This window comes from Sphaerodactylus townsendi, linkage group LG07 (genome assembly GCF_021028975.2).
Source record: "Sphaerodactylus townsendi isolate TG3544 linkage group LG07, MPM_Stown_v2.3, whole genome shotgun sequence".
Classification (NCBI taxonomy): Eukaryota; Metazoa; Chordata; class Lepidosauria; order Squamata; family Sphaerodactylidae; genus Sphaerodactylus; species Sphaerodactylus townsendi.
Genome location: NC_059431.1, coordinates 115,225,640 through 115,252,287, shown reverse-complemented (window position 1 = coordinate 115,252,287; position 26,648 = coordinate 115,225,640). Strand labels below are relative to the sequence as shown.

Genomic DNA, 26,648 nt, shown 5'->3' with positions numbered 1-26,648 from the left:
ATTCAACAATGCAACATCTTCAGTCCAGAGCTGAAGCCAAAAAAGCAATTAGCTAAAATTTTTAATATGGTGCCAGTTAGCATGTCAGATGAAAACCGGTGATAGATGATGACCACTTAACAAACGTGCAATTAGTGAATGAAGTTTAAGGTTAGGCTAACCTGAAATTAAACAAACAAACAAAAAACCCCCCAAGTGTTCTCAACTCCAAAATTAAACGCAACTTTGCAACAGCCTACAAGCAAATGGAATGTATGAGCCTGAATTAAATTTTAAAAAATACATTGTTGAGTGGTAGAAAAGGAGAAATGTTTTAATCACTAAGAATGAACCAGCAAACTAATATGCAGGCAACGTGTGTGTGTGTGTGTTGTGTTTATTGGGCACGTGGTATGTCACCATGGCAGCAAAAGCAGAACATCAATCACACGGCTATTTTTATCTTGAAATGTTTTTTCTTTGAAATGTGGTGTTAGAAGAGAGTAAATAAATAAATAAAAGAAGTGGGTTCGGCATCAAATTAAGCCTGAACTGTCCCTGGAAACTGAGGCTGTCATGCTTTGGTCCCATAATGAGAAGACAAAACTCACTGGAAAAGACAATAACACTAGGAAAAGTTGAAAACAGTAGGAAAAAAGGGAAGACCTAACATGAGATGAATTGATTCGGTCAAGGAAGCTACGACGACCCTCAGTTTGCAGGACCTGAATAAGGCTATTCGGAGCAAAACTTTCAGAAGACTTTGATTCATAGGGTCACCATGAGTTGGAAGCAATTTGACAGCACATAACTCACAGACACGAAGACGAAGGCGGTGGCAAATCACCTGTGACTGTTAGATAAATAAGTCTATTTAAACAAATAGTTGGTCTCGTTTAGCAGCTTTATTGCAATAAAGGGGGACACGTAAATAAACATTACGTGTCCCAGAAGAAAAAAAACCCAAAGACATTCCTTGATACATTTCCTCTACTACTTAGAAGCTGTGGCTAATACTGATTGAGTTGCGCCATAGAAGGTAAAAGTTTCTAGCTAGAACAGGGGTGGCCAACCTATGGTGCTCCAGATGTTAATGGACTACAATTCCCAACTGGCCATGCTGGCAGGGGCTGATGAGAATTGTAGTCCATTAACATCTGGAGCACCATAAGTTGGCCACCCTTGAGCTAGAAAGACGAAAAGTGGCAGCGAACCTTTGGCACTCCAGATGTTATGGACTACAATTCCCATCAGCCCTTGCCAGCATGGCCAATTGGTCATGCTGGAAGAGGCTGATGGGAATTGTAGTCCATAACATCTGGAGTGCCAAAAGTTCGCCACCATGGGAAGAACAGACTTATTCAAAGGTGAACACCAGGCATCTGTTATGTATACATGGTAGCTTTTTACAGCTGTCAACTCTGGCCTTTGACCTGTGGCTTTCTGCCTCACAATCTGAAACAGAAAGCGCAATTTGTTCCACGTGTCCATATCTCGTCTACAGAGTGGCCATAAACTGGTGTGGCTTGACAGCGCCTGACCCCACTCCGTATCCCATGGACTTGGCTTCAAGCCAGTCCCTTATTGAGCCTGTGCGACAAACACAGCCCTAGCATGATGCTTGTGTAACCTCTATCTGTGGGTTCTGTGGGGCAGAACTTGGAATGAGTTTGCAACAACAAATTAAAAAACAAAACAAAATGGTTTACTTTCTTAACATATAACATCAACATTTAACATCACACTTCAAGGTCCTGTTCAGGTTGCATTTTCAAGTCCTTATATTTACAGTCTACTGATACTGCCAAGTCCAATTCTTCTTTGCAAGTGGGTTGGCTCCTGAAGACTCCAAGGGCTTGATGAACAGGATTCAACATGATGAAGGTTTCCAGGAGAACTCTCACCCATTTACAAACATAAAAAAAAAAACCCCAAGGTCCGAGTCTGGTAGCCTTGTCTCCTCCAAACTAAGAACATAAGAACAAGCCAGCTGGATCAGACCAGAGTCCATCTAGTCCAGCTCTCTGCTACTCGCAGTGGCCCACCAGGTCTACATGCGCTCTGCAGCCTCTTGCTGCTTTGAGTCTCCACCCCTTTCTGGGTCAGCCCATTCTGAGCACTTGCACTGCTGCTGGCGTTGGGGGAAGAAAGTGCACGTGATCCCCCGTTTCATTTCACACGTTCACCCTTCCCAACCCGACCCCCCCCCCCCCCCGCCCCACATCCAGGGTCAATTCACAGCCTTTTTCCATAGGCTAGAAGGACGCTTCCGGTCTCGTGACGTCAGAACGGGCCAGGGCAACAGGGAACGCGACGTTTGCCATAGAGCCTCCTACCGGAAGTTCGCCCTCGGCGGTTTGTCCCTTTCCCCGCGGTTCTCCGGGAGCTCCTCCGGGGCTGTCGCGGGGTCCCTAAGCGGGTCGCGGGATCATGGCCCTCAACAAGTCCATGCACGCCCGCAACAGGTACAAGGACAAGCCGCCCGACTTCGCCTCCCTGGCCGCCAAGTACCCGGAGTTCCAGCGGCACGTGCAGGTCAGCTTGTCCGGGAGAGTCAGGTAGGACGACGTCCGGGCAGGGAAGCAGATGCTTTTCCCCGGCCTCCTTGCAAATTAAGCCGTGGGCATAATGGGAAGTGCGGGGGTGGGGGGGGGTGGGCAATAGGTTGGCATGTTGCATATTTGCCATAGGAGATCAGCTGTCTCAGGTCTCCTTTTCCATAGCTGCGTGTGCAAGTGGGTCGGGACAGGATAGTGACGGAGCTTGTCATCCGAGGCATGCACGAGCTGTCAGTCCTGGAAATTTGTAAATTGCAGCTCTGGGCGAATCCCAAGTCTTTTGTTTTAAATCTCTTCTGCAGCAGAGGTTTTGGCCTGCAAGACTCGATGCAGCTCGTCCCTTTCTGACGTGACCCCTTTTCAGCGTAAACTTCCAGGATCCTTGCAGCTGTGGGCACAATGTGTCCGGACAGGATAGTAAGGAAGCTTGCCATCCGATGCATGGAGGAGCTGTCAGTCCTGAAAATTTGTAAATTGCAAAGCTGGTCATATCACAAGTCTGCAGGGTTCTTGTTTTAAAGTCCGATCTATACAAGAGGTTTGGGATGCAGTTCTCCCCTTTCTGACTTGAACATAAGAACATAAGAACTAGCCTGCTGGATCAGACCAGAGTCCATCTAGTCCAGCACTCTGCTACTCGCAGCGGCCCACCAGGTGCCTTTGGGAGCTCACATGCAGGATTTGAAAGCAGTGGCCTTCTGCTGCTGCTGCTCCTGATCACCTGGTCTGCTAAGGCATTTGCAATCTGAGATCAAGGAGGATCAAGATTGGTAGCCATAGATCGACTTCTCCTCCATCAATCTGTCCAAGCCCCTTTTCCTCCATAAATCTTTCCAAGACTTCATCCATTTTCAGTGTAAACTTCAAGGATCCTTGCAGCTGTGGGCACAATGGCAGGCCTGTCCTGGGAAATTTGGGGTACTGGGTCTTGGGAAATAGGTTGGCGTGTTGCATATTTGCCATAGGAGCTCAGCAATCTCAGATCTCCTTTTCCATAGCTGTGTGTCAGGACAGGATAGTAAGGAAGCTTGCCATCCGATGCATGGAGGAGCTGTCAGTCCTGAAAATTTGTAAATTGCAAAGCTGGTCATATCACAAGTCTGCAGGGTTCTTGTTTTAAAGTCCGATCTAGACAAGAGGTTTGGGATGCAGTTCTCCCCTTTCTGACTTGAACATAAGAACATAAGAACTAGCCTGCTGGATCAGACCAGAGTCCATCTAGTCCAGCACTCTGCTACTCGCAGCGGCCCACCAGGTGCCTTTGGGAGCTCACATGCAGGATTTGAAAGCAGTGGCCTTCTGCTGCTGCTGCTCCTGATCACCTGGTCTGCTAAGGCATTTGCAATCTGAGAGCAAGGAGGATCAAGATTGGTAGCCATAGATCGACTTCTCCTCCATGAATCTGTCCAAACCCTTTTCCTCCATAAATCTTTCCAAGACTTCATCCCTTTTCAGTGTAAACTTCAAGGATCCTTGCAGCTGTGGGCACAATGGCAGGTCTATCCTGGGAAATTTGCGGCATGGGGTCTTGGGAAATAGGTTGGCACGTTGCACATTTGCCATAGGAGATCAGCTATCTCAAGTCTCCTTTTCCATAGCTGTGTGTGCAACCGTGTCAAAACAGGATAGTATGGAAGCTTGTTGTGCGATGCATGGAAGAGCTGTCAGTCCTGAAAATGTGTAAATGGCAAAGTTGAGCGAATCTCGAGTCTTTTGTTTTAAATCTTTTCTGCGCCAGAGGTTTGGGCTGCGAGACTCAGTGCAGCTCTTCCCTTTCTGACTTGATGCCTTTTCAGTGTGAACTTCAAGGATCCTGAAGCGGTGAGAGCCCTGACGTGCACCCTGCTCAAAGAAGACTTCGGACTACAGATTGACATTCCCCTGGAGAGGCTGATCCCAACGGTTCCCTTGAGGCTCAACTATATCCACTGGGTGGAAGATCTGATGGCTATGCAGGATTCTGCTGGGAAAGGTTCGGTCGTATGGGGGATAGATATAGGTACGTGTTTCTGAAGGCTTTCCCAGCCAATATTTGCTGTCTGGTTTGGTTTTTCTGGGCTGTGTGGCAGTGGTCTGGTAGTTTTTGTCCGAATGTTTCATCTACGGGGTGCTATGTGGTTTCCGGGCTGTATGGCCATGTTCTAGCAGCATTCTCTCCTGACGTTTCGCCTGCATCTGTGGCTGGCATCTTCAGAGGATCTGATAGTAGGAATGGAAAGCAAGTGGAGTGTATATACTGTGAGCTCAAAAGGTGAGGCCCTCTGAATAGAGTAGCCTGGTATGTGAGTCACAAAGAAGTCTGTAGCATGGGAGTAACAATGAAGATAGCAAGGTCAATAGGTGAATGGATCTGAATAGAAGTATCTTGGTCTTTGTTTCCTTTGATTGATATTGTCTATAGTTGTCCTGTGTTTGTGTGGAGCTGATTTGTCACTGTCTTGATTCTACGGCTGGCATCTTCGGAGGCATGTTGTGGGAAGATACGTTTCTCTCTGTGGTGCACGCTTCTGAAGATGCCAGCCAAAGGTGCGGGTCAAACATTAGGAGCAAAAACTGGTCGCCACATCTCAAAAAGGATATCGAAGAGATAGAAAAAGTGCAGAGAAGGGCAACGAGGATGATTGAAGGATTGGAGGACCTTCCTTATTATTGTTATTATTATTATTATTATTATTATTATTATTATTATTATTATTATTATTATTATTTATTTGAGAAAGCAATATACCGTAATCCCGAAGATCTAGGCGATTGTGCATCATAAAATCACATAAAACATCATAAACATCCATAAGTTATAATAAAACAGCAATTATAATATATCAAGATGGCGTCCTATCTAGACCTAATCCCTTTAACAAGAGGGGGTAATGGTCCCGGTGGTATAAGGGAACCATAGATCTTAATAATGGATCCCGTTGGCATTGGGATTCCAACCTAGGGGAAGGAAAGGGGCTGCAGTGTTTGGGGCTCTTTAGTTTGGAGAGGAGACGTCTGAGTGGGGGATATGATTGAAGTCATTGAAAATGCTGCGGGGGGGAGAGAGAATTAGGACTAATAAAAGGAAACACTTCTTCACACAACGTGTGATTGGTGTTTGGAATATGCTGCCACAGGAGGTGGTGATGGTCACTAACCTGGATAGCTTTAAAAAGGGCTTGGACAGATTTATAGAGGAGAAATTGATCTATGACTACCAATCTTGATCCTCCTTGATCTCAGATTGCAAATGCCTTAGCAGACCAGGTGCTCGGAAGCAGCAGCAGCAGCAGCAGAAGGCCCTTGCTTTCACCTCCTGCATGTGAACTCCCAAAGGCACCTGGTGGGCCACTGCGAGTAGCAGAGTGCTAGACTAGATGGACTCTGGTCTGATCCAGCAGGCTCGTTCTTATGTTCTTATGAAACCCACAACAGCTAGGTATAGGTATATTTCTCACTTGCCTGATATATCTTAGTTTTGTGAAGAAGTTTCTTGAGGGGAATCTTTTGGGTTTTTTTGTACAGTATAACTCTTTTGTTACTTTTCTTAGTAAATGGGTTCCATAAATATATTCTCGAATGAATACATAACTACCTTTCTCTCGCTTAAGCTAAAATCCTGTGGACACTTAATATAGGAGGCAGCCCCACTGAACACAGTGGAATGTGCTTCATGGGCAGCCTTGCTAAGATTGGACTGTTAATGTTCTAAGAACTGGATTTTTTTATGTTTAAAACATTTTATGCCACCTTTCCACCCAAACATGGTCCCCAAGGTGGCAAACATGAAAATGTTTCAGCGTTAAAACAGTCCCTTCCATACTTATACCTGGCCTTATTCAGAGAAAATCTTGCGGATACTTTAGACGTTGAATGCTGCAAGAATTTAATGGAATAGACTAGATTCTTCAGAGACTATGCTAAGTGGATTATCTAGGGGTGATCGTTGTGTAACTGGGAAATATTTTGTTATACATATAGGAGCAGTGGCGTAGTGGTTAAGAGCAGGTGTACTCTAATCTGGAGGAACTGGGTTTGATTCCCTGCTCTGCCGCTTGAGCTGTGGAGGCTTATCTGGGGAATTCAGATTAGTCTGTGCACTCCCACACACACCAGCTGGGTGACCTTGGGCTAGTCACAGCTCTTCGGAGCTCTCTCAGCCCCACCCACCTCACAGGGTATTTGTTGTGAGGGGGGAAGGGCAAGGAGATTGTAAACTCCCTTGAGTCTCCTTACAGGAGAGAAAGGGGTTATATAAATCCAAACTACTACTCCTACTACTCTTCTTCTTCTTCTTCTTCTTCTTCTTCTTCGTAATGACAGGAAAAGGCTATGGCAAACCACCCTGTAAATAAAGTTGCCTGGTAAATATGATAATGTGATGTTACCCCATGGGTTAGTAATGACCCACTTCTTTGCCTAACTTGTGTAACAGCTTATAGAATGAGCTGTTGTGTCTGCTGCCTGTTTTTTGTCCCCTACTAACACAAGCTTGTTCTTGGTTCTGCGGCAGGAACTGGCGCGTCTTGCATTTATCCGTTACTTGGAGCAACTTTGAATGGGTGGCACTTCATTGCCACAGAAGTGGACGACGTGTGTTTCAGCTATGCCAAAAAAAACGTGGAGCAGAACAATTTGTCTGATCTCATCAAAGGTATCCTTCTGTCTCTCTTTTCCCACTCCGGTTCTTTGGGATAGTTTGTTGGCAGTTTTACAGGCAAAACCCGCACCAGCTTCTCAGCCTAGCATCAGTAGCAGAGCGAGAATGTCACATTTTTGTTTGTTTTGTTGAGGGCGTGAGAATCTATAGCAAAGGAAATCCAAAACACCCTTCCCCCAGCTGCCATGATCCAGTAACTTGGGGTGGGGAAGAACAGTTCTCTTCTAGTCAGGGGAGACAAAGATGGAAGCAAAGTGCAAACTATATACACAGGTGCAGTAGAGAGGGTTTATCCTGGAGGCTGTTAAAGGACTGTAATTGAGAGAACAAGCGTGGTGTAGTAGTTAAGAGCTGGTGGACTAATCTGGAGAACCAGGTTTCATTCCCCAACTCCTTCATATGAGCAGTGGACTCTTGCCTGGTTAGCTGGAGTTGTTTCCTTGCTCCTTTACATGAAGCCTGCTTGCTGACCTTAGGCTAATCCCAGTTCTCTCCGGACTCTCTCAGCCCCACCTACCCCACAAGGTGTCTGTTGGGGGAGAGGAAGGGAAAAGGAGTTTGTAAGCCTCTTTGAGTCTCCTTACAGGAGAGAAAGACGTATTCATACAAACTCTTCTTCTTCATCATCTCTTTTTGATCGTCCTTCAAATGTCTGTCGTTTTTATTGTTTGCGTAAGAAATTTCCGGATCTTGACAATGAGTCCGTTTCTGGTTTCCTTTTCTGATAGTGGTCAAAGTGCCACAAAAGACACTCCTGTTGGATGCTCTGGAACAAGAGTCTGAAGTTATCTATGACTTCTGCATGTGCAACCCTCCCTTTTTCGCCAACCAACTGGAAGCAAAGGTAGGTTGACTTCTGCTCATCTGACTGGAACCTTTTCTGGTGGGCATTTGTTTATTTATTCACTTCGTTTATATCCTGCTTTTCTCCCCAGCGGTGTCCCAAAGCAGCTTGTTCTCCTCTCCGTTTTATCTTCACAACAACCCTGTGAGGCAGGTTAGGCTGGCAGTGACCCAAAGTCCCCCAGTCAGCTCTTGCGGCAGAATGGAGATTTGAACTGGGATCTCCTAGATCCGTGGTGGCGAACCTTTGGCACTCCAGATGTTATGGACTACAATTCCCATCAGCCCCAGCCAATTGGCTATGCTGGCAGGGGCTGATGGGAATTGTAGTCCACAGCATCTGGAGTGCCAAAGGTTCGCCACCACTGTCCTAAATCCTAGTCCAGGGGTGGCCAACCTATGGCGCTCCAGATGTTCATAGACTACAATTCCTATCAGCCCCTGCCAGCATGGCCAATTGGCTAGACCAGGGGTGGCCAACCTATGGGTGCTCCAGATGTTAATGGACTACAAACCCCAATTGGCCATGCTGGCAGGGGCTGATGGAAATTGTAGTCCATGAACATCTGGAGCACCATAGATTGGCCACCCCTATCCTAGTCCAACACTTTAACCACTGCACCACTCTGGCTTTTGAACTAGGGTAGTAGAAGGTCATTTTAGTTGTCATCATGTTGCTGGTGCCATGGTGATGCTCTGGTTTTTGGGGCAAAAACTCTATGCCATTTGTACCATAGAGTTTTTGCCCAAATACCAGAGTATTGCCACATCACAGATGATGTGATGACACTACGTCTGGCGTGGTCAAAGTAATGTTGATGCATCACCTGCGACAGAAACCTAGGTCTCAGTTTTCTGCCAGTAAGTCTCCTCACACCCTAGCTGAACAGTGCCAGGGGGAAGGCCCCAAAGCTGGAGATCACATAAATGTAGCCAAAGCCAGTATTTTGAAGGAGAATCATAGACGCACAGGTGGCTAGATAGCATCCATTCCTTTAGCTGGTGTAGAATTAGAACTCGATGGCCTGCAGATGCGAACAGCTTTGCCCCTGTGTCAGGTCATCATGAAGCTACATCACGAATGTCAGGTCATCATGAAGCAACTGAGATAGCAAATGAACAAATGACACATCTCAGGTACTTGATGATTTTTGTCATCACATGAAAAACGAACTCCCTGTGGTGAATTTAGACCAAACTTAAGAGGGTAATGCAAAAGATAAGTTTATGAGAAGGTATTTAGGGGAAGAGAGTGGGCATCACCACATATTCCTGGAAGGGGAAACACACGGAAAAGCACAAGGAGTGTAGAGCAAGTGTCAACGGAGTTCTACGTAAAGTTGTTCCTTTCTGAATCCATTGATTCCAACATCTCTGCATACATTTCTGGTGCAAGTGAGGTAGAAATGGAGGAGCAAAGGCAGAGATCATCAGAGGTCTGCAACCTGCGGCTCTCCAGATGTTCATGAACTACAATTCCCATCAGTCCCATCATGGCTAATTGGCTATGCTGGCAGGGGCTGATGGGATTTGTAGTTCATGAACATCTGGAGAGCCGCAGGTTGCAGACCCCTTTAAGGAAATACGATGCTGCAGAGTCACGGTGAGTTCTGAACATAAGCTGAAGGAGATTGCCCTGGAAGTCCACCAAGGGACTTCAGAATGAACATTCATGGCTCTTCCAAGGGAATGATTTGTGCAGTTTCACTCGCTCGCTTCAATGTTTTCCCTTCTGCCATACTACGAGGTAGATATAACCATCTAGAAATGTGCAAAAGGGTGTATTCATGTGATGCAAATCAATTAGAAACATTAACTCACCAATTATTCTGTTGTCCTAAATCGGCAAGTATCAGAGTCAAATGCTCTAGGTTGCTTTCTATGATACCTAGCGAGCTGGATGAACTAAGCAGACTATTGTTTTTATTAAATAACTCTGATGCTACATTCTGTAAAATGGCTGCGAACTTTCTGCTGGAAATATCCCATAAGCAACAGTATGTATGAATCAGCTTCATTTGTGATATGTTGCAAGCTTGTATTTTGATGCGATTTTGATGCGATTTTATACTGTTTATGCCAAATAAAGGCTAAATGAATGAATGATTTGTGCAGTTGTGTGTAAGGATTGGCAAGGGAGGACCGAAAGGAAGAAGTCTCCTGTACTCAATCCAGGAGCAGAAAGGCTGCATCTTTCAGAAAGTTATACACAGTGTGTCAGAAAGCAGAGGAGGAGGGAAACAGCACGGCGTAGTAGAAGAAGAAGAGGAGGAGGAGGAGGAGGAGTTTGGATTTATATCCCCCCTTTCTCTCCTGCAGGAGACTCAAAGGGGCTTACAATCTCCTTGCCCTTCCCCCCTCACAACAGACACCCTGTGAGGTAGGTGGGGCTGAGAGAACTCCGAGAAGCTGTGACTAGCCCGAGGTCACCCAGCTGGCGTGTGTGGGAGTGCACAGGCTAATCTGAATTCCCCAGATAAGCCTCCACAGCTCAAGCGGCAGAGCGGGGAATCAAACCCAGTTCCTCCAGATTAGATACACGAGCTCTTAACCTCCTATGCCACTGCTGCTCCAGTAGTGGTTAAGAGTGGTGGACTCTAATCTGGAGTGCTGGGTTTGATTCCCCACTCCTCCACATGAGCAGTGGACTAACCTGGAGAATGGGTTTTTTTTCTTTTCCCCACTCTGCATGACCGGCAGACTCTAACCTGGAGAACTGAGTTTGATTCCCTGCTCTTCCACATAAAGTCTGCTGGGTGACCATGGGCCAGTCACAGTTCTCTCCGAACTCTCTCTGCTCCACCTACCTCTCAAGGTGTCTGTTATGGGGAGGGAAGGGAAGGTGGATATAAGCCAATTTGAATCTCCTTAAAAGTGAAGAAAACAGGGCATTAAAACCAACTCTTCCTCTTCTGTACCCTCCGGCCAAAAGCAGATGGGTCACACGCAGAGGTGGGATCCAGCAGGTTCTCACAGGTTCCCGAGAGTAGGTTACTAATTATTTGTGTGTGCCGAGAGGGGGTTACTCCTCTCAGCAGTAGCGCACAAAACTTGAAGCAGTTTCCCACCCAAGGACCGGTGCAGCGGCTGCCACAGCCCCCCCAGGAATGCCCCACCCTTGGAATGCCCGGCCACGCCCCTGTCGTGTCCCACCCAGCCCCATTGGCGCTACACCACAGTTTGAATTCCACCACCATGGGAACCTGTTACTAAAATTTTTGGATCCCACCACTGGTTACACAGGTAGCTTCACGCAAACCTGTTGCTTGCATTAGATGTCTCAATGGAAGGGGTTTGTATTATTTTATAGGGAGTCAATTCCCGCAACCCCAGAAGACCTCCTCCCAGCTCGGTCAACACAGGAGGAATCACCGAGATCATGGCTGAAGGGGGAGAACTTGAATTTGTCAAGAGGATCATCCACGACAGCCTGCAGCTGAAGAAAAGGCTCAGGTGAGAATTTAGCCAATCACGCCCTGGACCAGATCCAGTGCTGTTTCTTTGAGACAAAACTGCCTTTCTGGATCCAACTCAACTGGCTCTTTCCAAGACCAGACCTTTGGCGCTGGGGAAATCGATTGGGGCAGTGAAAGGTACAAATACTTAAGACAGTGGGGGCGAACCTTTGGCACTCCAGATGTTATAGACTACAATTCCCATCAGCCCCTGCCAGCATGACCAATTGGAGTACATCTGCATGGCCAATTGGAGTACACCAGCATGGCCAATTGGAGCACACCAGCATGGCCAATTGGAGTACATCAGCATGGCCAATTGGAGTACATAACATCTGGAGTGCCAAAGGTTCACCACCACTGACTTAAGATAAAATAAATGGGTTTAATTCAAGCTGGGCGCATCAGGACTTCCACACCTCCTCCCTGATTCCAGTCTTGGGGAAGGCATGAGAATTTGCAGTTAGAGGGGTGGGGGTATGCTTTCTCCCTTGTCCTGGAAAAGGATGCCCCCTTCTCGGTCCCTACCCCTCCGTTCAACTTCATCCTTTTCTCCTCCATCTTCTTTCTCTTTCACTCCCTTGTCCCCTCCATTCTCTCTTTCACTCCCTTGTCCCCTCCATTCCTGTTGGCCTTCCATTCCCACCCTTGTCCTCTTTCTCAGCTTTCCGGTTGATTTTCCCTTAGAGCAGGGGTCTTCAAACTATGGCCCCCCAGATGTTCATGAACTACAATTCCCATCAGCCCTGCCACTTGGCCATGCTGGCAGGGGCTGATGGGAATTGTAGTCCATGAACATCTGGAGGGCCATAGTTTGAAGACCCTTGCCTTAGAGAAAGAGAGGAGACTGGCTGTCCCTGGCCGGAGGGAGGGACATGACCTTGTTGCTTCCTTTGAGCAACTTCCTTTGCACAACTTCCATTTTGTTATCTGATGGGTGAGAGCCCTGCCTGTGGAAACTGATGCCAGGGCTAAGCTTTAACTCCCTCCCTCCCTGCCGCCCAGTGGTGGGATCCAGAAATTTTAGTAACAGGTTCCCATGGTGGTGGGATTCAAACAGTGGCGTAGCGCCAATGGAGCTGGGCGGGGCACAACGGGGGCTTGGCCGGGCATTCCAGGGGCGGGGCATTCCTGGTGGGGTTGTGGCAAGGATGCAGCCGCTGCGCCGGTCCTTGGGCGGGAAACGAATGCACGCAGGCGCAGGCTGCCACTCTCGCCGGTGCACCTCCTGCTGGACTGCTTCAAGTTCTGCGCTGCTACACAGCTGAGAGGGAGGAGGGCTGAATTCAAGGCAAAAAATCACGCAAAGGGCAAAACTCATTACCAACTAGTAAACTCCCTCTCGGGCAATAAATACAAATAATTAGTAACCTACTCTCGGGAACCTGTGAGAACCTGCTGGATCCCACCTCTGCTGCCGCCCCCACCCCCCATCCTTTCTGGTCCTGCCTCTCCAATTTCCTGTTCCTTTGACACCCACCATTACTCTTGTTCCAATCCATTCCCTTTCTCCAGCCCTCTGCCTCTCTTGCGCGGCTTCCCCACCTGTGTATCTCCACCCTCTCTTTTTTCAGTGCCGCTTTTATCTTGGGGGGGCGGGGGGGAGTAGAACAGCATAATTAAAATATAGGTATATATATATGTTAACAGGTGGTACAGTTGTATGTTGGGAAAGAAATGCAGCTTGGCACCCCTGAAAGAGGAGCTTCGAGTCCACGGAGTGAGTATGTCTCTCATTGTTCTCTCCCATTTGGTAACTCACCTTGAGTCTCGACAGGGAAAGGCAAGGTACAAAGGAAGGAATTTTATAAATCAGCACACAAGAGCTGTCTAAGACACAGGTGGCAAACTCGTGGCCCTCCAGATGTTATGGACTACAATCCCCATCATCCCCTGCCAGCATCATGCTGGCAGGGGATGATGGGAACTGTAGTCCATAACATCTGGAGGGCCGCGAGTTTGACACCTATGGTCTAGGAAGTTCAGGGGCTTTGAAAGTAAGCCGCATCAAAGAACTGCAACAGGGCCTAGTTTGCGTGTGTGTTGACTCGTGCATCTGGGTTGGGTCTAACATCAGCATCCGCAGGAGCTGACGTATTGGTGCCGGGGGATATAACGCTTTGCCTGTTTTCATGTACTCGGTTCTGACGATATAAGTCACCAGCTTTCCTGTGCTTGCCACTGATTAATAAGAAATTTGCTTTCAGTGTATTGACTCCTTGGTTGAGCAAGTCTGAGGTTGTGACAAGTATGCTCTCCCACACACCCACACAGTTGTTTTCTAGATGGTGTAGATGTCTAGTTAACCTAACATAGCTGCCCACTGTGATGAATCTGGCTGCTGTTTCCAGTGGTGTAGCGCCAAGGGGGGCAGGACAGGGTGCGATGCTCCAGGCACAGTGCCCCCTCGCTCCACCCCTGGCTGTTTCCCTGCAAACGTGAGAAAGGATGTACAGTTCCGAATTGCTGCATCTGCGCTGGCAAGCAATGAAGGAGCTACAACCAGTAGGCCCTGCACCGCTGGGATAAGTGCTCAGACCAGACCAGGCTCTTCAATCCAGCCTTGGTGCGGCTGCTGAACTCTCATGCCATTAAGCCAGCGTGGCTTAATGATTAATAGCGCTGTACTGGTCCCCAGGAGGCCCATCTTCCAATCCCCACTTGTGCAGAGGGAGCTTGCTGGTTGACCTTGGACCACCAGACCCTGTCAGCCTACACCCGTGGTGGTGAACCTTTGGCACTCCAGATGTTATGGACTTCAATTCCCATCAGCCCCTGCCAGCATGGCCAATTGTAGGGCTGGTGGGCATTGTAGTCCATAACATCTGGAGTGCCAAAGGTTCGCCACCACTGGCCTACACTACCTCCCAGGGTTGGAGTAAGGATAAAATGGAGGACAGGAGAATGACATAAGTGGCTGTGGGACCCCACTAGAAGAAAAGGCAGGGTATAGATGGCTACCAATCTTGATCCTCCTTGATCTGAGGTTGCAAATGCCTTAGCAGACCAGGTGCTCAGGAGCAGCAGCAGCAGCAGAAGGCCGTTGCTTTCACATCCTGCGTGTGAGCTCCCAAAGGCACCTGGTGGGCTACTGTGAGTAGCAGAGTGCTGGACTAGATGGACTCTGGTCTGATACAGCAGGCTCTTTCTTATGTTCTATAAGAAATCAGTGGTGGTGAACCTTTGGCACTTCAGATGTTATGGACTACAATTCCCATCAGCCCCTGCCAGCCTGGCCAATTGGCCAAGCTGTCAGGGGCTGATGGGAATTGTAGTCCATGACATCTGGAGTGCCAAAGGTTCGCCCCCACGGTTATAGATGAATGACTGTGTCGTTGAAGGGCCCTTGGTGGCCGCAGCTTGCTTTCAAGTCTGTCCAGGCGGTGTCCGGAACAGGGCCTGGTGGAGATAGGATGGCAGAGGCAAATCTGTTTCCCTGTGCTATTTATTTTGCACCTCCTTCTGTCGTAGAAGACCCAAAACCTGGTCTGTAGATGTGGTGAAGGCATGAGATGACAGAGAGTGGACTCTGTTACTTCAGACTGCAGGTGGGAAGCCCTTTTTTATTCTCCGCACCCCACCCCGCCCCAGTGCTTCCTGTAAGTGCGAAACCTCCACGCTGGAAGAAAGCCAGCATGCCAGGCAGCCAAGGTTCTAATCCGGCCTTTTCCCTGTTGGGCTGGATTTCTGCCAGTAGGGTGGGCACATCTGTGGGGGAGCACTCAGTATTGCAATCCCTTCCTTGCAGTCTGGAGTAATGCAGCCCACTGTTCCCACCCTCTGCACACATGGGGTTATTCTACTGTATCTGTACACCCAGCCAGCGTGTATTTCAGTGATGGCGAACCTTTTCGAGACCGAGTGCCCAAATTGCAACCCAAAACCCACTTATTTATCGCAAAGTGCCAACACGGCAATTTAACCTGAATACTGAGGTTTTAGTTTAGAAAAAAAGGTTGGCTCCCTCTTCCTCCGCCCCACCCGCTCGAGCAGGGGCCAGCCTGCTGTAGCCTCCAGCAAGTTCCACACGAACCGCTCTGCGCCTCTCTAGCCTCTCTGCCTCCTCTGCCCCCCCTTTTCAGGCAGCAGCCACCCAGAGCACAGGCACCAGGCCCGCCAGCTGAGTCCTCCCTGCTCACCGTGGTGCGTGCACGTTGTGCTCAGTGGCCCAGGTCAGTCTAGATGTGTGTGTGTGGTGTGTGTGTGTGTGATTTTCTGCCCCCCACATGATGAACTCTGTGTGCGTGTGCCCACAGAGAGGGCTCCGAGTGCCACCTCTGGCACCCGTGCCATAGGTTCGCCATCACTGGTGTATTTCATAGGGATGGGCTACAGTGGAAGCCTCTTGTCCTGCCGTTCAGCCCAGCAAGCAGTTTGAAGAGAGGGCCTACGTAATCGTTACGTTTCGGTTCTTCTTTGTAAGGATCAAGTCAGTGGCGTAAGCCCAGAATACCTCTGCCTATGATTGCGCTTGGTCCTGATGAACGTTGTTCTGTGCCCCTGTCCAGTATCTCTTGATAACCGGGAGCACTAAATAAAACAATTTCCCAAACACTAAGGAAAGGTTCTCGACTTAGATACTTTTGTCTGGTGCAGGTTTCCAAAGTTACCCACACAGAATTCTGCCAAGGGCGCACGATGAGGTGGGCGCTGGCGTGGAGCTTCTATGAAAATGTCAAAGTGCCGGTAAGTACCTGTCTTTGCCCTCTTGTTGTGTTTGCATCTGGATTCTGCTTCAGACCCCGTCTTCCTCCCTGGGGATATTCTCCCTCTAATGTGGGGTTGTTTTTCTCCAGTATTAGTTGCTGTTGCCATGTAAGATACCAGCTATTCCTAGGATTCGTATAAAAATAATTACAAGATTTTTGGAACCCCTCGCTCAGTACTCACTACGCAGCCCTGTGTTTGGAAGCCGGCCAGCATTTGCTGAAAACTAAAGCCTGGTGTCGCACTTTTAGGTTCTGGCTACGCATATGTTTCTCCAATGGTCAGCCGAGCTTTACTTCCAACGCGCTCACCTTCCTGTATTCAACGGAGTGGTGGTCTCATATAAATACTAAATTGCAAGATCTAGCACTGTCACTGGACGATCTATTTCTTATGACTGCCCACGAAATATACCAGCTTATAAAGCAAAGATTCCTTGAACAGGAATCTCAAAAATTGATGACACAGGCAAAGAAAGTTTGTTCTCCCATCCATCTGAACATCTTGCCTCCATTCCAGCTGACTATTTACATCTCCTACACATGATCCCAACCTGAGACGTGCTGTTACCTCGGCCAGATGCAATGTTCTCCCCTCTATTAGACGATATAATAGAGAGTGTCACATTTCATCTACTGATAGAACTTGCAGCTGTAACCTTGGTCTCGAGGAAACTGTTCACCATGTTCTCCATCATTGTCCTCTATATGAAGCCGAGCAGAAAAATCTCCTCAATCCTTTTATGGCTGGATTGGGCAAGTCTGCAGATGCTGCCAAAACTCTGTTCCTGCTAGACAGCAACTCTATTGCCACTCTTGAACCAACTGCCAGATTTCTGTGCGCTGTCATTACGATACGTTCTCAAATGCTTGCCAATTTTAATTCAACGGTGTAATATTTTAGTTTCTTCATGCTGCATGTCTCAACAGATTTTTAAAATTAATTTAATTCCCGTTGTATAACAGATATGCCATTAAAGGTTTCGTTTCATTTCATAAAAATAATTAATGCACATCCTCTGGTAACGGGAAGACACTGAAGAGTTAATGTGGTCCTTTTCGTTTTTTGCGTTATGCCAGGTGGAATAGAATAACAGCGTGTGGCTTTTTTCTTCTTTCCAGTCACCCCCTTCCAAGAAAAGAAAACTTGAAAAAGCCCGGAAGCCGATTACTTTCCTAGTTTTGGCATCAACAATGAAAGAATTAGTCACTAAAGCTTCGTCCGCGGGACTAGATGCTTCTGAAGGGACGAAAGCAGTTGCGGCATGGATTAAAAAAATTCTCAGTGATCTCAAGGTATCATTACTGTTACGGGGTCAAATTTTTGGAAGGACTGTGCACAGGTTTTTTTGGAAGGGATGTTCACAAGTCTAAAGCTCTTGTTTGCTCCAAAACAGGTTCAGCACAAAAGCATCCCTTGCGGAAAAGACGAAGTCAGCCTGTTTCTAACCGCTTTGGAAAACTCCTGGATTCATTTAAGGAGGAAGAAAAGAGAACGGGTCAGACAGCTGCGTGAACTTCCTCGAGCTTCCGTAGATTTCCTGCTTGTCCCGGAAGAGAAAGAGAACCCCCAGAAAATTGCTAGTGAAACCATAGAGTGTGAAGAAACCGAGGCTGGAAATACTGAAGGAGGCTCCCTAGAACTTGAATCCTTAGAGGGTGATAGTCTAAGTAATTCCACTCCTGTTAAGGAGGGTGATAGCCAAGCAGGTACCGAGGAAAGCGGCCACGCAGGACAGCCAGCGGTTGACGTAGCAGGCTCCAAAGAATCTAATGACTCAAAGGCCAAAGCTTTTGGCCTGGCTAGCCAAGCTGCTGAAATTGGGCAGCGTTCCAGCCTCTCGAACGAATGGTTCCTTTTCAAGTGCGTCTTGAACGTGAAAAGAGAAGGGGAAGATTCCTTGGTGGAAATGCATTGGGTCGAAGGACAAAACAGGGATTTGATGAACCAGTTATGCACCTACTTAAAGAACCAGATCTTTCGACTGGTTGCGACTTGAGTGTTTCCGTTAAGGGAGCAAAAGAAATGACATTGGTCTTATTTTTGTAATCCTGCTTTAGTGTCAATACGTTTAATGACATCTGTGCTGACTATTTTTAAGCTTCCCTTTTAAAGTGTGAAATCTGGGGACTCTCTAATGGCACAAGTAGAAGCTTAGATTGATTAAAGTAGAGAGCTACCAAGCGGCATTGAAAAAGTGTCATTGTGCCTGTTTTTAACAGACATGGTGGTATATTCATCTGCAGAGTGGTTTTTCTTGATTGTCTTATACCAGCTTTTGTTGAAAAGTTCCTTCAAATACGCCTGCCTCTTCGAATGCTGTTGCTCGTTGAAGTCATTCTAGCTTCTCAGCGTAATAGAGCTGTGGCAATCATTCTGCTTGTGATATTTGGATGTAACCTGAAAGCATGCACAAGCACCAAGAGGATTCTAAGTGGAAGCCATCCGATGGTCCTTTTAACAGCTGACAAACTAAAATTGCGTTCTTAGACATAACTGTTGAGCTTAGTGCATGCTTTTCACAGCACTGCGCTGGAAATGACTCATAGTATGCGAAATGTCCATCAAAGCCATTCCCATTTGCTGGCAGCACAGAGGCATTTTCTGGGAGTTCTTGGAGCAGGTTACACCCCCCAACCCAAGCTATTTATTGCAGAATATTACATTCAGTATTATTCAGTAATACAGCAAGGCTTGGGGCAAAGCTGGGAAAAGTTTCTGTACTTAACCATTCCATTAAACTGTGTGCAGGCAGTTTCAAAATTAAGCTGGGAGTTGAATTCCATTCAAATGTAGCTGTTCATATGTGGCCAGGTTTGTTCTGTTGAGAGCTGGTAAAGTTATGGCGTCACATATCCCTGCTAAAATGCTGCAAAAAACCTTCAAGCTGTACCCAACCCTTTCCTCCAAATAGATGATGATCTATTTCCTCCAAATAGATGCTGGATGATCGTAATCACCATATTTCTGTACTGCTTTTCCCTGCCACCTAAAGCTGTCTATAGTAAAACAATGCAATATAATATAGGACTATGTTCCCCGAAAATGCACACCACCTCTCACTGGAAGACCAAGTTCTTCCAACCAAGTGCCACTTCTAATTAAATTTTCAAGACACAGTGGGCACCAAGCGAGGGCAAGAATTCGATACCTGAAAACTTACTTTGCACGCATCACATTTTGGACTCGGGTGGCTGCTTGCTCTAGGACTGGGTCCCCAGCCTTTTGGAGCTTGCCCAGAATTCTGGCACTGTGGTAGGCACAGCCACAATGTGGCCACCACTTAACCTTCAGTCATACGGTGAAGATGACAGCGGCTGCCAAACCAATATTTCCAAAAGTGTGCACAGCCAATCAAGTCTCCAGTGGCCAATCAGAAGCCACGCTGGGAGAAATCCCCACCAACTTTCCAAAAACACTTGGTGGTGCAGGGAAGGTCTCGGCAGGCATCGTGGCTTCTGTGGGCACCATGATGGGAAACTCCCGCTCTAGGAAAACGGTGCTTTTCTACTGCTCTAATCTTCCTCAAATTGGGTGCCACCTTTTTTAATTAGACTAGTAAACATTTTAATATGAAAAAAGAAATAATTTATTTTACAGCCTGAGTGCATCGGTCGCATACTTCAGTAAGCAGAGAACAAAACAGTCCTCCTCTCTTGATTGCATTACTTTGAACTGTAAGTAGAGGCTTTACTACTTAGATGCTCCTCTGTGCAAAATCGCTTGCACCAGATGACGTGTGCTAGCCTAGCCTTTTCTCCACTAATTTTCTACGCAAATGGAGTTTTGTTGTGACACAACACACAATCATATACAACTCCACCTATATTCTTAGGTCCGTGGTGGCGAACCTTTGGCACTCCAGATATTATGGGCTGCAATTCCCATCAGCCCCTGCCAGCATGGCCAATTATGGGCTACAATTCCCATCAGCCCCTGCCAGAATCCAATTGGCCATGCTGGCAGGGGCTGATGGGAATTGTAGTCCATAACATCTGGAGTGCCAAAGGTTCGCCACCACTATCTTAGGTGGTACAACCCAGACACAACCATTTCTGAGAGATCTAGGTACACGGCATCTTCCTCTGGACCCAATTCATCTCCATACAACGGTTCTCAATACAAACTCCAGCAGTGGATCATTTGTAAGACACACAGAAGCAACAGAAATGTCCTCTTCTGAAGCAGGCCAAGAGAGAAGGCGCTGGCTGTCCGATACAAGGTAGAGTGCTTTTCCTTTCGTTCCCCACAGCTCAGGTGGTTTCCCCAATGCTCAGGCATATCAAGTTCAGTGGAGTCTTCATTTTGCATAGGAACTCTACTTCATTGGAAAAAAACCTCCTCGTCTGCCCTGAACCTAGGAAGAACAAACAATAAGATGGGCATCCACAACATTCAACATTTCCAAGCAAGAGACCCCTGACCTGGAAGGGTCCACACTAGTCCAATCTTGGCACATCTGAGAAGTTAAGCAGGATCGGCCCTGGTTAGCACTTAGACAGGAGGCCTCCCAGGAATACCAAAGTGGAGGGGGTGGGGGATGCATCCACGTACCTGCTTCTGAGGGCTTTCTATCCAGTCTGGCAGCTAACACCAGCGGCCGGCAGACGAGGGGGCTTCTGCACAGACTTCTCAAATACCATGTCAGCAAGTCTTTGGGCTCCTCCATGCACTGTGGAAAAAAAACAGCATCCTCCGGATCTGGATGGCCCCAGCGAGCTTGAGGTCACCAGATCCTGGCAGCTAAGTTGGTCCAGGTTAGCGTTCCGATGGGAGACCACCAAGGGTTGCTACGCAAAGGCAGGCAATGAATGGCAAACTGTTTCTCTCACCCTGAAAACCCTACAGGATAGCCAAACGTCGGCGTGACCTGAAAGCACATTCTGAAAATCATCATCGATCATAAAGAAATGAACGACACCAGCTGGAGTTTACAGTTTAAGAACATAAGAACAAGCCAGCTGGATCAGACCAGAGTCCATCTAGTCCAGCTCTCTGCTACTCGCAGTGGCCCACCAGGTGCCTTTGAGAGCTCACATGCAGGATGTGAAAGCAATGGCCTGCTGCTGCTGCTGCTCCTGAGCACCTGGTCTGCTAAGGCATTTGCAACCTCAGATCAAGGAGGATCAAGATTGGTAGCCATAGATCGACTTCTCCTCCATAAATCTGTCCAAGCCCTTTTTAAAGCTATCCAGAGGCTTTGGATCTGGGGTCAACCCTTTGACCTCAAGAGAAAAAAGAAGAGTTTGGACTTATGCCCAGCCTTTCTTTCCTGTAAGGAGTCTCCTTACAGGACTCCTTCCCTTCCTCTCCGTACAAGCGACACCTTGTGAGGTAGGTGGGGCTGAGAGAGTTTGGAGAGAACTGTGACTAGCCTAAGGCCACCCAGCAGGATTCACGTGGAGGAGCAGGGAATCGAACCCGGTTCTCCAGAGTAGAGTTCGCTGGCTCTTAACCACTATGCCACTTACCCCGGGTCTGATGCCGCCGTCGTTATGCTGGATGCTGACACAGCCTTTGCTCCGAACGTGGGCCTGCACCAGATCCCACTCCTTGGGGCTCAGAGCCAGCACTTCGCGCACCTGCTGGTTCCTACACAGCACAGCCGCCTCACCGGTCCCATCTTCCACTAGAATCCTGCAGGCATTTTAATTAAAGAGGGAAATGCAAGCTCATAAAATCAGTCTTATCCTTTCAAACTCAGCTGCTTGCTCTATCCTGCAGCGAGAACATGAACGACAAAACGGGTCAAGGTTTCACTTTTTAAATTTCTGAATTCCTTTGTGGTCTAACTAGAGGTGTGTGTTCAGCAAAGTCAAACCAAAAAAACATCCAAAGATATCTTATTGTGGTAGGGCTCATGGGAGCCCTGATCTGGAGGAACCGGGTTTGATTCCCCGCTCTACCGCTTGAGCTGTGGAGGTTTATCTGGGGAGTTCAGATTAGCCTGTGCACTCCCACACACGCCAGCTGGGTGACCTTGGGCTAGTCACAGCTTTTCAGAGCTCTCTCAGCCCCACCCACCTCACAGGGTGTTTGCTGTGAGGGGGGAAGGGCAAGGAGATTGTAAGCCCCTTTGAGTCTCCTACAGGAGAGAAAGGGGGGATATAAATCCAAAGTCGTCATTGTCTTCTTGGTATTTTTCGGATTTTTTCCCCTTCCACTGCTGCAATGGCAGCAATTTAAAAGGGAGCCAAAAAGCCGATCTTGAATCGTGTCAAATGCTAACGACAGCTCAGAGCTAGACACTGCAGCCCTGGAATCAAGGTATGCGGGGGGGAGGGGGGGAATGGGGAAGGGGACATGGGGGCAGTAAAATTCAGATTCAGGCCTAAGAGACCCAAGTTTGGGGGGTAGGAATTCAGATATTCCTCATATAGGGGTTTTGCGAATATTCAAATCCAAACTTTATTGAATTTTTTCAAACTCCTCTTAATTTAACCATCAGATTTCTTTTAACCCCTCCACTGGCTTATCCAGGGGGATTTCTTCTGGTCACTACTCATTCCCTGTTCTCACATCATCCAACCCCCTATCTCTTTTTTAAAGGAAAGCAATAGTGCTAGGTTCTGCTCCTTGCAGATTATTTAAAATCTGTCATTTATTTATGGGCTTTGTAACACACCACAGTGATGAACGATACACACTTCCCTCTTTTCCACGTGGCTTGCAGACGTACTTCTCAGTTTTCAGACTGAGTAACTGAACGCAAACTGATATAGCAAATACCTGTGGACACAGGCAGATGCTCAACCCCTCCCTCTTTCCCCTTCGTGTTCCCTAATAATCTCTAAACATGAGATAAATAGTTTCTTTCTCACTGTATCTGAGGAAGTGAGCTCTGCCCCATGAAAGCCCATGCTACAATAAGTGTTGATAAGCCATTCCAGTGTCCCTGGACTCCTGGCTGTTGTGGGTGTTCCAGGCTGTGTGGCCGTGGTCTGGTAGCTTTTGCTCCTAACATTTCACCCCCATCTTCAGAGGCATGTCACGGTAACGTATGTTTCTCTCCACGGCACGATTGGCGGTGACGTGCCTCTGAAGATGTCTGTCAAGGATGTGGGCGAAACATTAGGAGCAAAAACTACTGGGGCACGACCACACAGCCTTAAAAATCCACCACAGCCAGTTGATTCCAGCTGTGAAAACCTTTGACAATTCACTGGACTGCCTTTTCTGTAAATGCCAAGTAGCCGTTGCATCAAAAGAGTGATAGTTCATGTTCAAAAGGGTCTAACCACAGAAGCTATTTCAAGGTGGTGAATTCCCATACATCCACAGTTCTCACCTGGCACTAGCTTTAATCACTCCAGTATGTGACAAGCAAGGTGGGTTATGTTGGGTGCATCTTCCCTGGATAGGAAAAAAACAGAACAAAAGAAAGGAGGATAGCAAACTGCAGCCTAATTCTCACCAGGGCGAGAAAGCCCGTGCCTTGGCTACACCCCTGCCAGATGTCAGCAAGGGCTTGCAAGAATGAATGCTCCTCCATACTGGCAAGAAGGACACTCAATCCCAGCCCAGGCAGGTGCTGAGCCTTTCAGAGAAAACAACCCATGTAATTTCATAAGCTTTGGATCACAGATGGGAGCACATCTTGAGCTTGGCCCAGCAGCCATGAAGCAAGAAAAATCTGTAGGTCTCGGACCTCGAGCAAACATTCTGGTTGTGGCAGAAAGTGCCTTAAAGTCATAGCCAACTTGTAGGCGCAGAACAAGTATTGAAAAATCTTTTAAGTTTCCATACTGGTATTTTCTCTAGTTGCATTGCCTTTATGATTTTATGCTTTAATTATGATTAATTAAAGATGAACCAAAGTAGGCCTTTTGCTTTCTGGCTTTTGTTACTAGCCAGATCAGCAAAAAGCCTGGATGAAATACCCTTTGTTCTCAATTCTACATGGGAATGTATGCGATTATGAACTAAGTTGTTTTCGAGGTCTTCTTGCCCCGGCCCGGCACCTTGAGTCTACTCTTTTCTGATACAAAGCAAGAACATGGCTAAATGTTTAGGCGCTTTGTCTAGAAAAGTAGGACAGTAGAAAACAATAACTGATAAGGGGAAGTTGGGCCTAAGTTCATAAGATGTCAAAGGCAGAGTACTGACATCTTCCAATAAGGGCACTAGTTTGCCCCATCCCCACCCTTTCAAATGATTGATTGATGATGATGAGCTTTGGGGTGTATTCTTTTTACTGCTATTCTGATGTAACCTATAAAAGTAAGAGACAGCAGCCATTTAAAAGTGGCTCCCCTGATGCTGTTTTGCCCGTCTGTTGGCGTGAATAAAATATTTATATTATTTTATTCCTTTGTCGGCTTAAGCTTTTTGGCTTAAATATTTTGAACCCGTTACCATGCTGTAACAAACTTACGGTGACCCTGTAAGGTTTTCAAGGCAAAAGATGGTTTGTTATCGCCTACCTCCATGTAGCTACTCTGGTCTACACACCTGTTATACTGCTTTAGACACTTAACCCATACACCTGATACAGATGTATTTTTGACCAGAATTTTGCTTGAGGGTAAGGAGTCTGTGACATGCTGTGGCAGATTTTGTTCTTCTGTACGTGAAAACCTTCGTCTCACATTAAGTAAGTGTGCAAGTTCCTCACTTTGAAAAGGGGTAATGCCTATTTGCATTTGTATTCCTTTTAATGCTGCTGTCCTTGCAATCCTTTCGTTTTTATTGTTGACTGTTTGACCTTTTGGCATCATTTATCATTTTCATATTGCTGGTCTATGACCGTAATTCAAGTTGAAGCTACTCCTGTCTTCCTTGGCACTTTCCCAAGTATTCACCGTGGCTGATCCTACTTAGTCCCCAAACCCTGACGAGCTCAAGCCAAATTTGTCTACGGGGTCTGCAACCTGCAGCTCTCCAGAAGTTCATGGACAACAAATCCCATCAGCCCCTGCCAGCAATTGCAGACCCCACTCTACAGAAACACAAACTTATCTTTCTTAGCCTTGTTCTTTCCTGAAAACCTGATCCCCTGCAAAAAGGGATTCAAGAGAAAAACAGCACTGAAAAGGAGAAGCAAGCTCCAAATATGCTGGACGTCTTTCTTTAAAACAAACCAAAACAAAGCCAGGACGTTCCCTCTGGTTTCAGACCCAGATTGGGGCAGCTGTTGTTTCTGGGATGTGCTAAACAGACACTGATGGCCACCAGGGTTAGCCCAATCTCATCAGATCTCTGCAACTAAGCAGGGTTCGCCCTGGTTAGCACTCCGGTGGGAGACCACCGAGGAAGAAGTCCAGGGCTGCTGTGCAGAGACAGTCAATGGCAAACCACATCTGAATATCTTGTGCAGAGGTGGTATCCAGCAGGTTCTCACAGGTTCCTGAGAGTAGGTTACTAATTATTTGTGTGTGCCGAGAGGGGTTACTAATTGGTGATTTTGCCACGTGATTTTTGCCTGAGTTACGCCCCTCCTCTCAGCAGTAGCACGCAGAACTTGAAGCAGTCTAGCAGGAGGTGCACTGGCGTGCGTGGCAGCCTGCGCCTGCGTGCATTCGTTTCCCGCCCAAGGACCGGCACAGCGGCTGCGTCCTTGCCACAGCCCCGCCCATGAATGCCCCGGCCCCGGAATGCCCGGCCACGCCCCTGTCGTGCCCCGCCCAGCCCCATTGGTGCTACGCCCCCGTTTGAATCCCACCACCGTGGGAACCTGTTACTAAAATTTTTGGATCCCACCACTGATCTTGTGTCTTGAAACCCCTACAGGATCACCATAAGTCAGTTGGACAGAAGGACAGACTCATGTCCTTCATGTCCTGTTTTATCACACATCAAGGCACATGTGTGCTTTGGTGTCTACTGAGCAAATTCCTGGTGGTGCACTGCCATGTTATTAACCCAACAGGACAGCCATTCGAGAATGGCTTCACTTTGATACTTGATTGGAGCCGCCTTCAACTCAAATGCTGGTTCACGCCTGCGGTGGGAAAGATCAGAGGAGGGTAATGCCCCAAAGCCCATCTTCAAATATGGCTGAAGGCCGGCCAGATACCTCTTGGAAGATGCTGCCGCAGAGGGAGCAAGTCCAGCGCAGGGACAAAGTCAGCACACAGGTTAAGTGACAGGTGAGTTGCATTTGGCAAAGACCGGGGGCCCGAAGCCACATATGGGACAGGTACGTTGCTGGGAGTTGAGGGGTGCCATCAAATGGCCTGGAAAGGTAAAAAGAAAACATGAACCAACCAGCAGAACCTGATGGTAGGGGATGAGGTGAGCAAAAGGCGCAGAAGGACGTCTGTGGGGTGCAGGACTCACCCGGAAGGAGATCCAGGAGGCGGGGGGCTCAAAACACACATGCAGCTGGAGGCTGTGTATGTGCAATAGACATTTTTGAACCTGTAATAAGAGATAGATGTTGGTTTCAAGAGACATCCCTCCCACTTGGGCCCCCAGCAAGTTGCCAATCTACCACCACCACCACCACCCCCCCGCCGTCGCCGCCTC

The 26,648-nt window shown here is 47.6% G+C and overlaps 2 protein-coding genes across 5 annotated transcripts in view; one reads left to right on the top strand and one right to left on the bottom strand.

The window, feature by feature from the left end:
• Window positions 1-2,298: 2,298 nt before the first annotated feature.
• On the top strand, window positions 2,299-18,378 carry METTL16 (methyltransferase 16, N6-methyladenosine). Its single transcript, XM_048503799.1, has 9 exons — window positions 2,299-2,537; window positions 4,334-4,536; window positions 7,030-7,170; window positions 7,905-8,020; window positions 11,330-11,472; window positions 13,125-13,194; window positions 16,071-16,160; window positions 17,303-17,476; window positions 17,578-18,378. Exons 1-9 carry the CDS (start codon window positions 2,410-2,412, stop codon window positions 18,178-18,180), a joined length of 1,668 nt encoding a protein of 555 aa, XP_048359756.1. The 5' UTR covers window positions 2,299-2,409; the 3' UTR covers window positions 18,181-18,378.
• CTC1 (CST telomere replication complex component 1) overlaps window positions 8,369-26,648 on the bottom strand; it is a 44,778-nt gene continuing 26,498 nt past the window's right edge. Inside the window, exons 18-24 of one of the 4 annotated variants that reach the window (XR_007245095.1) lie at window positions 26,460-26,540; window positions 26,197-26,356; window positions 23,470-23,534; window positions 21,653-21,818; window positions 20,736-20,853; window positions 19,879-20,538; window positions 8,369-8,389 (exon numbers count right to left, since the gene is read on the bottom strand). Coding sequence is in view for 1 of the 4 variants with exons in the window: in XM_048503798.1 (XP_048359755.1) it covers window positions 20,435-20,538; window positions 20,736-20,853; window positions 21,653-21,818; window positions 23,470-23,534; window positions 26,197-26,356; window positions 26,460-26,540 (694 nt within the window). In the remaining 3 variants the exon portion in view is untranslated. Of the gene's footprint in view, window positions 8,390-14,290; window positions 14,330-19,746; window positions 20,539-20,735; window positions 20,854-21,652; window positions 21,819-23,469; window positions 23,535-26,196; window positions 26,357-26,459; window positions 26,541-26,648 lie in introns of those variants that run through there. The other 3 variants (XR_007245094.1, XR_007245096.1, XM_048503798.1) reach the window with 3 other exon arrangements.

Excerpts from the sequence above, each read along its gene's own strand:
- METTL16 (XM_048503799.1), top strand. The coding sequence starts at position 2,410 with ATGGCCCTCAACAAGTCCATGCACGCCCGCAACAGGTACAAGGACAAG. Across the intron at positions 4,537-7,029 it reads CGTATGGGGGATAGATATAG|GAACTGGCGCGTCTTGCATT; the intron begins GTACGTGTTTCT and ends GTTCTGCGGCAG. Across the intron at positions 17,477-17,577 it reads AAATTCTCAGTGATCTCAAG|GTTCAGCACAAAAGCATCCC; the intron begins GTATCATTACTG and ends GCTCCAAAACAG.